Source organism: Onychomys torridus, chromosome 16 (assembly GCF_903995425.1).
Source record: "Onychomys torridus chromosome 16, mOncTor1.1, whole genome shotgun sequence".
NCBI classification, from domain to species: Eukaryota; Metazoa; Chordata; class Mammalia; order Rodentia; family Cricetidae; genus Onychomys; species Onychomys torridus.
Genome location: NC_050458.1, coordinates 5,454,717 through 5,467,261, shown reverse-complemented (window position 1 = coordinate 5,467,261; position 12,545 = coordinate 5,454,717). Strand labels below are relative to the sequence as shown.

Sequence of the window (12,545 nt, the reverse complement as noted above, 5' to 3'; positions counted from 1 at the left end):
TCATATGGTAATGGTACATGTTTAACATTTGAGACACTATCAGACTTTCTAAAAGGAAATCCTCTGAATAGCAGCATCTGGGAGAGCTTTAGTGTCTCTCTATCCTTCCCCTCCCCACCCCCTTTCTGGCCTAAATGGAACTGTGCAGCAGTGGACGGCCTTGTGCTTGAGCTCTTCCAGCCTCTGCCTTGAATGTGCTAGGTCTAGATCACCCTGACCTTGGCTATCGGTTTCTCTGTATCTTTTGATTGTAGCTACTCTGGTGGGTGTGATGTAGTATCGAACTTGGAATCCTCCTGCGAGGGAGGGTGGGGACACTTCAGACTGCACGTCATTGTGCTGATTTCTAGTGATGTTGGACTATTTTAATGTGTTCATTGGTAGTTTTCCCTGTGTCTGCACAGCTGTGAGTTAGCTCTTTTAGTTTTCATTTAGTTACGAGCTTCTATATTTTGGATAAGAATTCCTTATCAAGCAATCTTTTCAAAGATTTTTATCCCTGTTCACTTTTTTTGTTTTTAAATGTGTATGTGCGTGAGTGAATGTCACTTCTTGCATTGAGAAGAGGCTACCAGATCTTTTGGAGCTAGATTTCATGGCAGTTTGTGTTGCCTTCCTATTCATTTAAAGGTAAAGATTTGCCATGTGGCAGCCCAGTGTCACATTTGCTGTGTAGCCCGACCTACCTCACGCTCCGTCCTTCAGCTGCCCATATCCCATTCCCAACATTTGATGTTATTCTTAGCTGTGTCTTAGTGTGCTTTTGTATTGCTGTGGTAGAACACCATGACCATGTGGTAGCGAGGAGAGGATTTATTTGGTCTTACAGCTGATATAGCCCGTTCTCCAGGGAAGCCAGGGTAGGCCCTCAAAGCAGGACCCTGATACAGAAGAAGCCTTGGGAGAGTGTTACTTATGGCTTGCTCAGTCTGCTCTCTTACAGCACCCTGGGGTGGCACAGTGCACAGTGCGCTGGACCCTCCCACATCAAACATATGTGAGGAAACTACTCCACAAACTTACACAATAGGCTAATCTGACGTGGCTGTTTTGACGAGTCTTTGTTCCTAAATGACTAGCTTATGTCAAGTTGACACAGAACTAGTCAGCACAGGTAATGCTTCTTGATGATTCCCAGAACTCCATCAGCGGCCTTAGCTCACAGTTTGTTAGAAATGCAAATCTAGACCCATTCAGACTGGTAGTAGGGACCCTGAAGTGTAGGACTATAAATCATAAACATTTAAATGCTCTATTTTCTTTTTATGATTTATTTAATTTTATGTTTGAGTGTTTTACACATGTGCAGTGCCTGGGGAAGCAGTAAGAGGGTCTCAAATACCCCCTGGAAATGGAGTTATGGGTGTTTGTGAGTCACTGTGTGGATGTTAGGAACTGAACCTGGGTCCCCAGCAAGAGTAGCAAGTGCTCTTAACTGATGAGCCATCTCTTCAGCCCAGTCCTCTCATTCCTCAATTTTTCATATTATGAGACTTCATAAATGTCAGTTTTGTAAACATCTTTTGTTGTTGTTGTTGCTGTCCTATAGACGTGCTACATTGCTTAGCGCCCGCCAGGGGATGATGTCTGCTCGAGGAGATTTTCTCAATTACGCTCTTTCTTTAATGCGATCTCATAACGATGAGCATTCGGACGTTCTTCCCGTGTTGGATGTGTGCTCACTGAAACATGTGGCGTATGTTTTCCAAGCCCTCATATATTGGATTAAAGCAATGAATCAGCAGACAACATTGGACACCCCTCAGCTAGAACGCAAAAGGTATGCCCATACTTTCCTTGAGTCTTGTTTGAGAACTACTTACTTGGTGTGGTCTCGAAGTAGACAGCCAGTTTCGATTAAGGAGATCAGCACTGTAAAAGAGAACGAAGATATTTTATGTAGGACAGAAACCTCTGTCTAACTGTTGTGTTATTATTTCCCACTTAGGATGAAAACCCAGGAATCTAGTTAAATTTGTTTGGTGAGATCTTGTCATATTTTGGATGAGAGTTTATGTAGACACTCAGTATTTAATGATTTTTATTTATTTTCTTATTTATTTTGCCTTCTGTTGAGCCTATCTTGTTACTGTGAAGTAGGCCGATCATTTTACAATTTCCCATTATCTGAAACTATGCAGTAGTGGTAGGTATGAGGTAGATTCCAGGGTGAGGTGTCAGATGGTAAAGGTGTTTGCCTAACCACCTGAGTTCAATTCTTGGGTCCCACGTGGTGGAGAGAGAGACCCAACTCCTGCAAATTTTTTTCTGCCATTCATGTGCATGCTGTGACAGACACACTTGCACAAACAGCTACATGAATCAGGGACCAGAGTGACATCGCTGGTGTCTCCTTGCACTCTCCTTCCCCTCTGTTCTCTTCCGTAGCAGACGAGTACTTAATTTAAACGACTGACTTTTCTTTTTAAGGACGCGAGAGCTTTTGGAACTGGGTATTGATAATGAAGACTCAGAACACGAGAACGACGATGACACCAATCCAAGTCAGTGCCCAGACTCTCCTGACGGCTTTAAGAATGTCTGCCTCCGGGTCCCTCCAGGCCCTTAAACTGCCTACTTTCCTGTTGGGGGATTTCTCTTTTCTGCTGTCGCATTTACCGCCTCTGTCAATTTTCCTTGCACAGCCTTGTATTATACATTTCATATTTTAGAATGAATTATTGGGAATTTTCCAGCAGTCCATACTTTCTCTTTTAGAATTTCCCTTTTTTGTTTCTCTTAGTTTATATTTTACTTTGCTTTAAGTCTTAGGAAATGTTAATTCCTTCTTTATTAATACTGATGTAAAATAGATAGAATTAGGAAAATGTAAATTATTCTTGAGAATAGAAACTAAGAGAAGTTTGTGTTTTAATGCCACAAAACTGGAGGACCTTCTTGTAGGACAGTGGTTTTTTTTTTTTAAAGATTGATTTATTTATTATGCATACAGAAGAGGGTGCTAGATCTCATTACAGATGGTTGTGAGCCACCATGTGGTTGCTGAGAATTGAACTCAGGACCTCTGGAAGAGCAGTCAGTGTTCTTAACCTCTGAGCCATCTCTCCAGCCCCAGGACGGTGGTTGTTAACCTGCCTGGAGGTCATGACCCCTTGGGGAATTGAATGATCTTTTCACAGGGGTTGCCCAAGACCATCAGAAAGCACAGATATTTATGTCACGATTTATAACAGCAAAATTACAGTTATGAAGTAGCAATGAAAATAATATGGTTGGGCTCACCACAGCACGAGGAACTGTATTAAAGGATTGCAACATTAGGAAGGTTGAGAAACCACTGTTAAAGAGTCAACTTGTAGTTTTTTATTATTTTAGTTGGGAGTTAAAGATTAAAAATGAATAGTCCAAGCCGGGTGGTGGTGGCGCACACCTTTAATCCCAGCACTTGGGAGGCAGAGCCAGGCAGATCTCTGTGAGTTCGAGGCCAGCCTGGGCTACAGAGTGAGTTCCAGCCAGGAAAGGCGCAAGGCTACACAGAGAAACCCTGTCTCGAAAAACCAATATATATATATTCCATATATACAGTCCAGTTTCCTGTTTCATTATTCCCAGCTAATACTTTTATTAGCTTAGGGAAAGACAGCTCATCTGGGTTGGGTTTTTGGTTATTGTTTGTGGTGGTTGGTATTTGTTTTTTTTTTTTTTTTCTTCTTTCTCCTTTTGAAAGTCCAGCCATAATCCACTATTTCCACAGCCTTAGCAGGCACTGCCAGAGTCATTCAGGAGAAGTGCTGCTAGCTGGCTGACTGGGGGCACAGCCAGTGTGGTCGGCAAATGGTCGAGTGCAGCCTCTCTTCATCATCTCCTTGGCTGTCAGCAGGGTGTGTCCTGAATATGCTGAGAAACAGCTGTAGTTTGGCTCCCTTCTCTAGATCTAAAGAGAGGGTGTAAGAAGCCTGTTCAGTATAGATAGAGTGGGAGTACTCATTATGGCTTTTATTCTTGCATTTTTATTGTTGTGTGATATTTAATGCATTCAGTTATTTTGGATTGTCACTTTAAAAAATACAGCAGTCGGGCGGTGGTGGCACACACCTGTAGTCCCAGCACTTGGGAGGCAGAGGCAGGCGGATCTCTGTGAGTTCGAGGCCAGCCTGGTCTACAAAGCGACTTCCAGGACAGCCTCCAAAGCTACAGAGAAACCCTGTCTCGGGAAAAAACCAAAATAAATAAATAAATAAAAAATACAGCAGAAGCTAGGTGTGTCATAGGCATTTAATGTCAATAATGAGATAAGTAGAGGCAGATCAGCCTGGTTTATCTACATAGTGAGTTCTAGAGCAGCCAAGGCTGCTACACAGTGAGACCCTGTTTCCAATCCAGTTCTTAACTCGCTTTCTAGTATATAGCATTTTATAAGTGATACCAAGTACTTTGGATTGAACAAATGAATTTTCTGTTACCCTTTGTAATTACTAATTTTTGTTATTATTTTTAATGTTTAGGTGCTACTTTGAATGATAAGGATGATGAATCTCTTCCTGCAGAAACTGGCCAAAACCACCCTTTTTTCCGACGCTCAGACTCAATGACGTTCCTTGGATGTATACCCCCAAACCCATTTGAAGTGCCTCTGGCTGAAGCCATACCCTTGGCTGATCAGCCACATTTGTTGCAGGTGAACTAATAGGTCCAATGTTCATTTGTAGCTGATTTTGAAGTGTTCAGTCTAACTATTATGTGTCTTGTTAAAATTCCAGCCAAATGCTAGAAAGGAAGATCTATTTGGCCGTCCAAGTCAGGGTCTTTATTCCTCATCTTCTGGTAGTGGGAAATGCTTAGTGGAAGTCACAATGGACAGAAACTGCCTTGAGGTAAGATAGTAAACGTTTATAGTCTATTTGTTAGTTAGCACTTTCCTAGCACCCAGGTTTGAAGAGATTCGGAATATTTCGTTTCCCCTAGTAGTAGAAGTGCCGGAAGGTCCTTTTCTCACAGTGTAACAGAACTGTTCCTTTCATTGACTTACAGTGTCAACTCATTTTCACACATCATCCAGCTTTCTTTGTATGCTTAGTCTGTTCCTCCAGAGCCTTGGTGATGCACGCTGCTGAAAACTTAGGTTTCCAAAGTACTTACTATATACGAGCCTGTGTAATTTTAGCTTCCAATTTCCCTCGGTGTGCTGAGCTACTTGAATCAAGAATAAAGATTAATAAGGAAGCATTAGTAATGACACCTCAGTAATCCTATCTTTTGGGTACTGTCTCAGTCTTTATAACTAAGGAAACATTTATGTAAGAAATAAGGCTTGTCAAGGGTGATTGTTAGTTATCATACAACTACATGCCAGACTTACTTAGCTTTCAGATATATATATGTCTGATTTGAGAGGTAAAATTATATTCTGCTCTTTTTCTAGGAAAAGATAGTATCATGTTTAAAGTGAGCATAAGAGAAATATAGCTGAATAGTTTTTGTAATTAAGTGGTAAAGGGGAATGTAGTACTAAAATTATTGAAAATATGTAGGAGATTAAGTACCAGAGGGATAACAGAACATTGCTTTGAAGAGTCTCTGCAGCTGCTCTGGTGAGTGCACTGGAATTTGTGGTCATCTGAGGATGCAGGCTGACAAGAACAGACTGCATTTGGTGGTGGACGCTCTAGAAAGGGAATGTGATTTAACTTCCCATGTGATTTCTGTGGAGCTCTGTTAAAGTTGAAAACATCTTCTTTTCTTCTTAATGTGTAACTTTTAAACCTAAAATTGCATAGGTTCTTCCAACTAAAATGTCTTATGCTGCCAATCTAAAAAATGTAATGAACATGCAAAACCGGCAAAAGAAAGAAGGGGAAGAGCAGAGTGTGCTGGCTGAAGAAGCTGAGAGTTCAAAGCCAGGCCCGTCTGCTCATGATGTTGCCGCCCAGTTGAAAAGCAGTTTACTAGCAGAGATTGGACTCACGGAAAGTGAAGGGCCGCCCCTCACATCATTCAGGTATGTGCCCCTGTGCCTGGTACACTTTGAGTTTTTATTAGGGGTTTCTTTCACATTTGTAAATTTGTATATATAAATAAGTTTTGGAAGTGTTGTTACTCCTCTGTGATTCCCTGATTTACTATCAGATAGTTAAATACTGAGTTTTCTGGACTTTATGACTTTTTAAAAATTGATCTTCTTTTTCCTTTGTTGAGTTTCCAGGATGCCACTTTTCTTAATGTTTAATAATACTGTCTTAAAACTTGTCAAGTATAGACTTCTTATTAGCAGTTTAGGGAAGGGGAGCATGTAAATACTAGAAAGAATAGAATTTTCAGGATTTGTGACTCACGTTTAATTTGGGTTCACAAATAGTATCTTTGACAGAGGTATGTTTTTGTTTACTAAATAAGTTACTAGCATATACTGTTGCTTAGTGTTGGTAATCACCAAGTGATTTGCTGACTCTTGGCTGGAAGCATGAGATAATATTTCTGCTTACAAGTTAATGAGCTAGTAATGAAATAAGGTATGCTTGGGCGTTCCAGTGAGTGAACAAGATACACTGTGGACACTGTCTCCCAACCCTGAAGGGTCTGGGGTAATCTCTATACTGCAGTAGCCTAGACTAAGATAATATGGCAAGATGGTGAGAACACGTAGACCAGGTGGGAGAAAAGAATTAGAGGTCTGAAGACCAGTTAGTAGTAGTTCCAGCTGGTGAGGAAAGAGGGAGTTAAGGTTAGCAAATTAACTTTAGGGATAGAAAGAAAATCGTATCAGAGGAAGGTGGACTGTATCATTCTGGAGGAACAGAAGTGGGAAAAGTGTACTTTACATCTGTGCAGTGGGGAAATAGATGGTACTGATGGATAAAAATTACTAGGAAATAGGGTTGTCATGAAGCCACGTTCAATTTTATCTGTGGGCTCTAATTAAGATCACTTACAAAGATAACAGATGAACGTGCTAGAGGGTAGTAAAGTGGAAATGGCCATTTGACTCTGAGGAGAGGAGGTAAAATGGAAGTTGAAGATGGAGGATGCCTTGATGGTGTGGCCTGGACACATCAGGAGCATGCAGCTGTGGGCATGCTCTTCATGAAAGAGGATATGAGAATATTAAAAGACTGAGAAAGGCGTTGCTGTTGACCAGCATGGAGTCTGGGGAATTGATTGCTTTCTCCCTGTCTCACTTCCCCAGACCGCAGTGCAGTTTCATGGGGATGCTCATCTCTCATGACATGTTGCTGGGACGTTGGCGCCTGTCTTTAGAGCTGTTTGGCAGAGTGTTCATGGAAGATGTTGGAGCAGAGCCTGGATCCGTGTGTATTTTGTGTACTTGAATTCTATTCTGCGTGATAAGAACATGCTTCAATGAATAATGGTTATTTATTTATTTTTTTCTCATTTTACTTTAAGATCTTAACTGAATTGGGTGGTTTTGAGGTAAAAGAATCAAAGTTCCGCAGAGAAATGGAAAAACTGAGAAACCAGCAATCAAGGGATTTATCTCTAGAGGTAAAGGTGTTTAGATTTTTCTCATATCTATATAGTATACCACGTCACAACTTTTATTTTGTTGGGGTTTTTTTGTTTTGTTTTGGTTAAATATTTCTTCTTTCAATTGAAAAAAAAACCTTTTTATTCATTTTACATACCAACCACAGATCCCCCTCTTATCCCTCCTCCAAAAGGGTAAGTCCTCCCCTAGGGGTCAGCAAAGCCTGGTACATTCAGTTGAGGCAGGACCAAGCCCCTTCCCTCTGCATCAAGGGTAAGCAAGGTGTCTGATCGTAGGTAATGGGATCTAGAAAGCCAGCTCATGTACCAGGAATAGATCCTGATCCCACTGCCAGGGGCCCCTCAAACAGACCCAGCTACACAACTGTCCCATATGCAGAGGACCTAGTCTGGTCCCATGCAGATGCCACAGCTGTTGGTCTAAAGTTTGTGAGTAATTCCTATGTGCTTCGTTCAGTACTTCACAACTTTTGAAACACGTAGATAATAAATACTGCTCAAGGTTATGTGCTTATAATTAAAATTCTAAAGAAATGATCACAAAATTTAGACCAGTAATGGGGAGTGGGCAGTCATTGGGAATTTGTTTCCTAGCATCTTTTATAAATGGAGCTTTTTTTTTGTTTTTTAAAAAAGGAAGTTTTGGACTGAAAAGATTGTTCAATTGGTAAAGTGTTTGTCATACAAGTATGAGGACCTGAGTTCAGATCTCCTATACCCACTTAGGAAGCCAAGTGTGGTGGCATGTACCATACCTTTGACCCTAGCACTGGGGAGGCAGAGACAGAGTCCTTGGTCACCTAGTCTTGCTGACATCAGTGAGAGCCTCATCTCAGAAAAATAAGGTAGAAAATGATAGAAGAATAAATGCAATGTCAACCTCTGGCCTTCACACACGTTTGCATGGGCAAGCATACCTGTACACATGTATGCACAGACATATGAACATGTACACACACACATTTCATTACATAAACATGAGCTAAAAATCTTCTGGTGTATTGAATTCCATTCAGTCTGTTGTTATTGATGCTTAATTTGTTTGTCCCCCTCTATTTTTATGTCTTTTTAATATTATCTATAGTCGCCTTCCTTGTTACCTTCCAGTGTCTTAGGTATCTCCTGCCACAGGCCTTACATTGGTTGTTTCTTTAAGAAATCGTTTGTAAGCTTAAAAACAGGCTCTGATCTGAGGTTATGTATTCTACTAGGTTGGTGGTTATTTCTAGGCCTTTAAGAAATTACTGTGAAATTCATACTGAGATTTTGAATTCAAATTGAAGATACCCTTTCTTCAGACCGAATACACAGCTTCTCACCATTGGTGGATTATTTGTTTTTATCCCACAGTTTACAGTAGAATTACATCATTACTATTACCACCAATAAAAGGTTTTCTTTTTGTTGTTTTGAGACAGGGACTCACTCACTTTATCACCCAGGCAATTCTCCTACCTCTGGGATTATACAGGCACGATCCACCACACCTGGTTTAAAATGATTATTGAGAGTAGCTTAAGGTTAGTTAGTAGCTATGTTGTCTAAAGATAATATCCACGTGCAAAGGCTTGATTCTTCATCATTTTACTGTCAGAATTTTATAAGAAATGATAGCTACATATAGTTTTAATTTGAATTTCTTATTTTAAGGAAAGTTAAACCTTTCATGTATTTAGGATCTTTATTTTCTTAGGATATGTTTTTTTTTTTAATGAATTCTTGGTGTATTTATGCCCAATTTTTAGTGTAAAATTACTTTTTTTTCCAAGTTAAAAATAATTTTTTTTCAGATGGGTATGGTGGCATATACCTTTAATTTCAGCACTGGAGAGGCTGAGGCTGGTGGATCTCTCTTAGTTCAAGGACAGCCTGGTCTACAGAGTCAGTTCCAGGCCAGCCAGGGCCACACAATGAAGCCTTCCCTTCAAACAAACAAACAAACAAGTGAAGCTGTTTTAAAGGCCCATGTTCCAAACATGAATCTCACGGTGTGTGGTGCTGGCCAGAGCCTATGCAGACGGCTGCGAGCCCCTCCCTCCTGTCATGGCTCTTCGGGGACTGGACTGGGTTGTCAGCTTGGTGCCTGGTGCCTGTAGCTGCTGAGCCACCTTGCCAAACCCTCAAATTGTAGTAGCTGTTTATCAGTGCCCTTAGGTGACATGTACTCAGTGTGTCTGTGTGCTGGAATCTGCAAGTATTTTTTTTCTCCAGCGGGTTATTTTTCACACTTACATTTTCTGTCACTGAGGGAGTTATATGCGTTGGGGCTTCAGTAGTGTAGGAAGTTCATTATTTTGAGGCTCTCCTATAGAATAAATTCCAGGCTACCCTGGATTATATACCAAGGCATATCAAAAGAGAAAAAGTTCACATCTCTGATCCATTTGGAATTTATTCTTGTGTAACAAATGAATAGGATTGATGTTGTCTGGTAGGTCTTTGTTTTTTCACTTATTTATGTGTGTGTTTGTTTAGTTTGTTTTTCTGAGGCAGTGTTTTTCTGTGTGGCCCTGGCTGCCCTGGAACTAGTTCTGTAGACCAGGCTGGCCTTGAACTCAGAGATCTGCCTGCCTCAGTCTCATGAGTGCTGGGATTAAAGGCGTGCGCCACCATGCCCCGGCTTCTGGTGGCTCTTTGAAAGAATGGCTTTAAATTGAGTTAAATTCCATTAGCCTAATTTAATGCAGGACAGTCTTTGCTTTGGAAAGATGTATATTTAGAGTGTGAAAGCGTCTGAGACCTCAGATTTCTCTGTAGTGTTTAAACTAGAAGGGAAGGTGAGACGGTAGTTAGAAAACTCTGTGGTTTCAGCACCGATTGACTACTGGGTGCATTTGAACAGGTCGATCGGGACCGGGATCTTCTCATTCAGCAGACCATGAGACAGCTCAACAATCATTTTGGCCGAAGATGTGCTACCACACCCATGGCTGTCCACAGAGTCAAAGTCACCTTTAAGGACGAACCAGGAGAGGGCAGCGGTGTAGCACGGAGCTTCTATACAGCCATCGCACAAGCATTTTTATCAAATGAAAAGTTGCCAAATCTAGACTGTATCCAGAACGCCAACAAAGGTGCTCACACAAGTAAGTACCCTAGAGGCGTCAAGCACCGCAGTCACTGCTCTTGTCTGTCACAGCTGGCAGTCTAGACCATGTAGCTGCACATTTTACAGCGCTTTATTCTAGAGCATGACTTAGTGTTGACAAAACTGCTTGACTTGACAGTTTGCTTCTTACTGCAACATGCTCTTCAGTGTTTGTGATCACACTAGCTTCTCACCTCACTTGTTACCTGTTTGGAGGTGACAGGTTGTAACCTCTTAGGTGATCATTCTACAGATCCAGGAAGGAGAGGGGCAGCTACTTGAAGAGCAAACACAGTTCTCTAGGTAGGCTATTCTGAGTCGGAGTCCCAAGTGTGCCCGCATGCCATGCGGTAAAGAGCAGGAGACCACATGGAGACCAACTATGTCACTATGCTTACTAGTTTAATTTCAGTAGGATTTTTTTCCTCTTAAAGACAGAGCTTTATTGTGATGCACAGGGGAGGGAGGGGCTTGATCCTGCCCCAACTTGATGTGCCAGCCTGTGTTGACTACCCAGTGGAGGCCTGTGAGGAGAGGATGGGGGGAGGTGGGGGAACAGGAGTTGATATGTAAAATGAAAAAAATTAAATAAGAAAATAAATAAAATTAGGGCTTTATTAACATCTTAGAGCATTGCAACCTCATTATGAACCAACACTTGGTGGTTAGAACTCTGACCTAATTTTCACTTGGTTCTTTGAAGCTTTGTGAACATGACAAAAGCTGTAGGAGAGGCTAATGGGTAACGTGTGCCAGGCAGGGTTAGGACATGGCCAGTCTTGTACATGGGTGGCTGGAGTAATTAGGCAGAGGAAGTTCCTAATCACTTAGGCTACATCTGTATCTCATTGGCCATATCCGTGGAGACTGACTGGGTTGCAGAAGCAATAAAGGGTGAACAAATGGAGCGTGTGCCAGTCTTTACTCATGACTGTTACCATTTAACTTCTGATAAAAGTAGATTAATAGATTTAAATGAGGAGACTTGGAAAATCTTAACATTTTAGAAATCTCTTTATCAAACATTGTTAAGAAGCCATACTCAAGGGCAGGTGAGCTGTAAGAATGAAAGGAAAAGCCATGGTCGGGACTGAGCATTGGAATTTCATAATAGCTAATGTTCTGGCAAGTCTATAATATGCAAAGCCAAAAACCGAGACTGCAAAAGGTACTCATTCATTCAGCGGCTTCGACTGTAAGACACCTCAGCGCTGTTATAGTTAAATCAGTCCAGCAGTAGTTGTTGCATGCTATTTCATAGTTTGACATGACAAGGGGAAAACAGTTCACATTCTATACAACTGACAGTAATCTTCAAAAACCAAGGAGCTGGAGAGGTGTTCTGCTCTTGCTGAGAGACAGGAGAATCTGAGTTTAAATCCCCAGCACATTAAAAACTGGGTGTGGTTTGCAGGGGCTTACAACCATGTTATGGGATGGCAAGTTTCAGTGAGAGAGCCTGCGTCAAAAACAGCACACATTACGCAGCAGTAGACACATCTGATGTCGTGTATGCGCACACAGCACCCACCCCAGAGAGAGGAATTGGCAAGGAAATGATCGCCAGCAGCCTCCTGTTCCTGGTCTCATTCCAGCGCTGACTGAATGTAAAAGCTTGTTATCTTTTTGTCTTTATTGTAATGTCCTGCCGTTCATCTTTTCTTGTAGGTTTAATGCAAAGATTGAGGAACCGGGGAGAGAGAGACCGGGAAAGAGACAGAGAGAGAGAAATGAGGAGGAGCAGCGGCTTGCGAGCAGGGTCTCGGAGAGACCGGGACAGGTACAGCGGATTTCAGTATTGACTCAGCACAGGCATTTTAGATGAGTGGGAAGATAAGGCTTGCAGAGCAGTGGAGCTTCGGTGCTGGGTGGGTAAGGAAAGGCTCTGCTTTAGCAGACCTGGGACATTTCAAAGTCCAGTTTGACATTTAATTACATGATTACTTTCCTAGTTGAATTAAGTCTTAATTGTGACAAACTGTACTTTAATTTT

At 41.5% G+C, this 12,545-nt stretch overlaps 1 protein-coding gene across 2 annotated transcripts in view; it reads left to right on the top strand.

The window, feature by feature from the left end:
• Ubr5 (ubiquitin protein ligase E3 component n-recognin 5) overlaps window positions 1-12,545 on the top strand; it is a 116,423-nt gene that overhangs the window by 90,064 nt on the left and 13,814 nt on the right. For both annotated transcript variants that reach the window (XM_036208260.1, XM_036208259.1), the window contains exons 41-49: window positions 1,550-1,780; window positions 2,431-2,504; window positions 4,467-4,639; window positions 4,722-4,835; window positions 5,739-5,959; window positions 7,145-7,265; window positions 7,363-7,461; window positions 10,307-10,550; window positions 12,221-12,332. In XM_036208260.1, coding sequence (XP_036064153.1) covers window positions 1,550-1,780; window positions 2,431-2,504; window positions 4,467-4,639; window positions 4,722-4,835; window positions 5,739-5,959; window positions 7,145-7,265; window positions 7,363-7,461; window positions 10,307-10,550; window positions 12,221-12,332 — 1,389 coding nt within the window. The remainder of the gene's footprint in view (window positions 1-1,549; window positions 1,781-2,430; window positions 2,505-4,466; window positions 4,640-4,721; window positions 4,836-5,738; window positions 5,960-7,144; window positions 7,266-7,362; window positions 7,462-10,306; window positions 10,551-12,220; window positions 12,333-12,545) is intronic.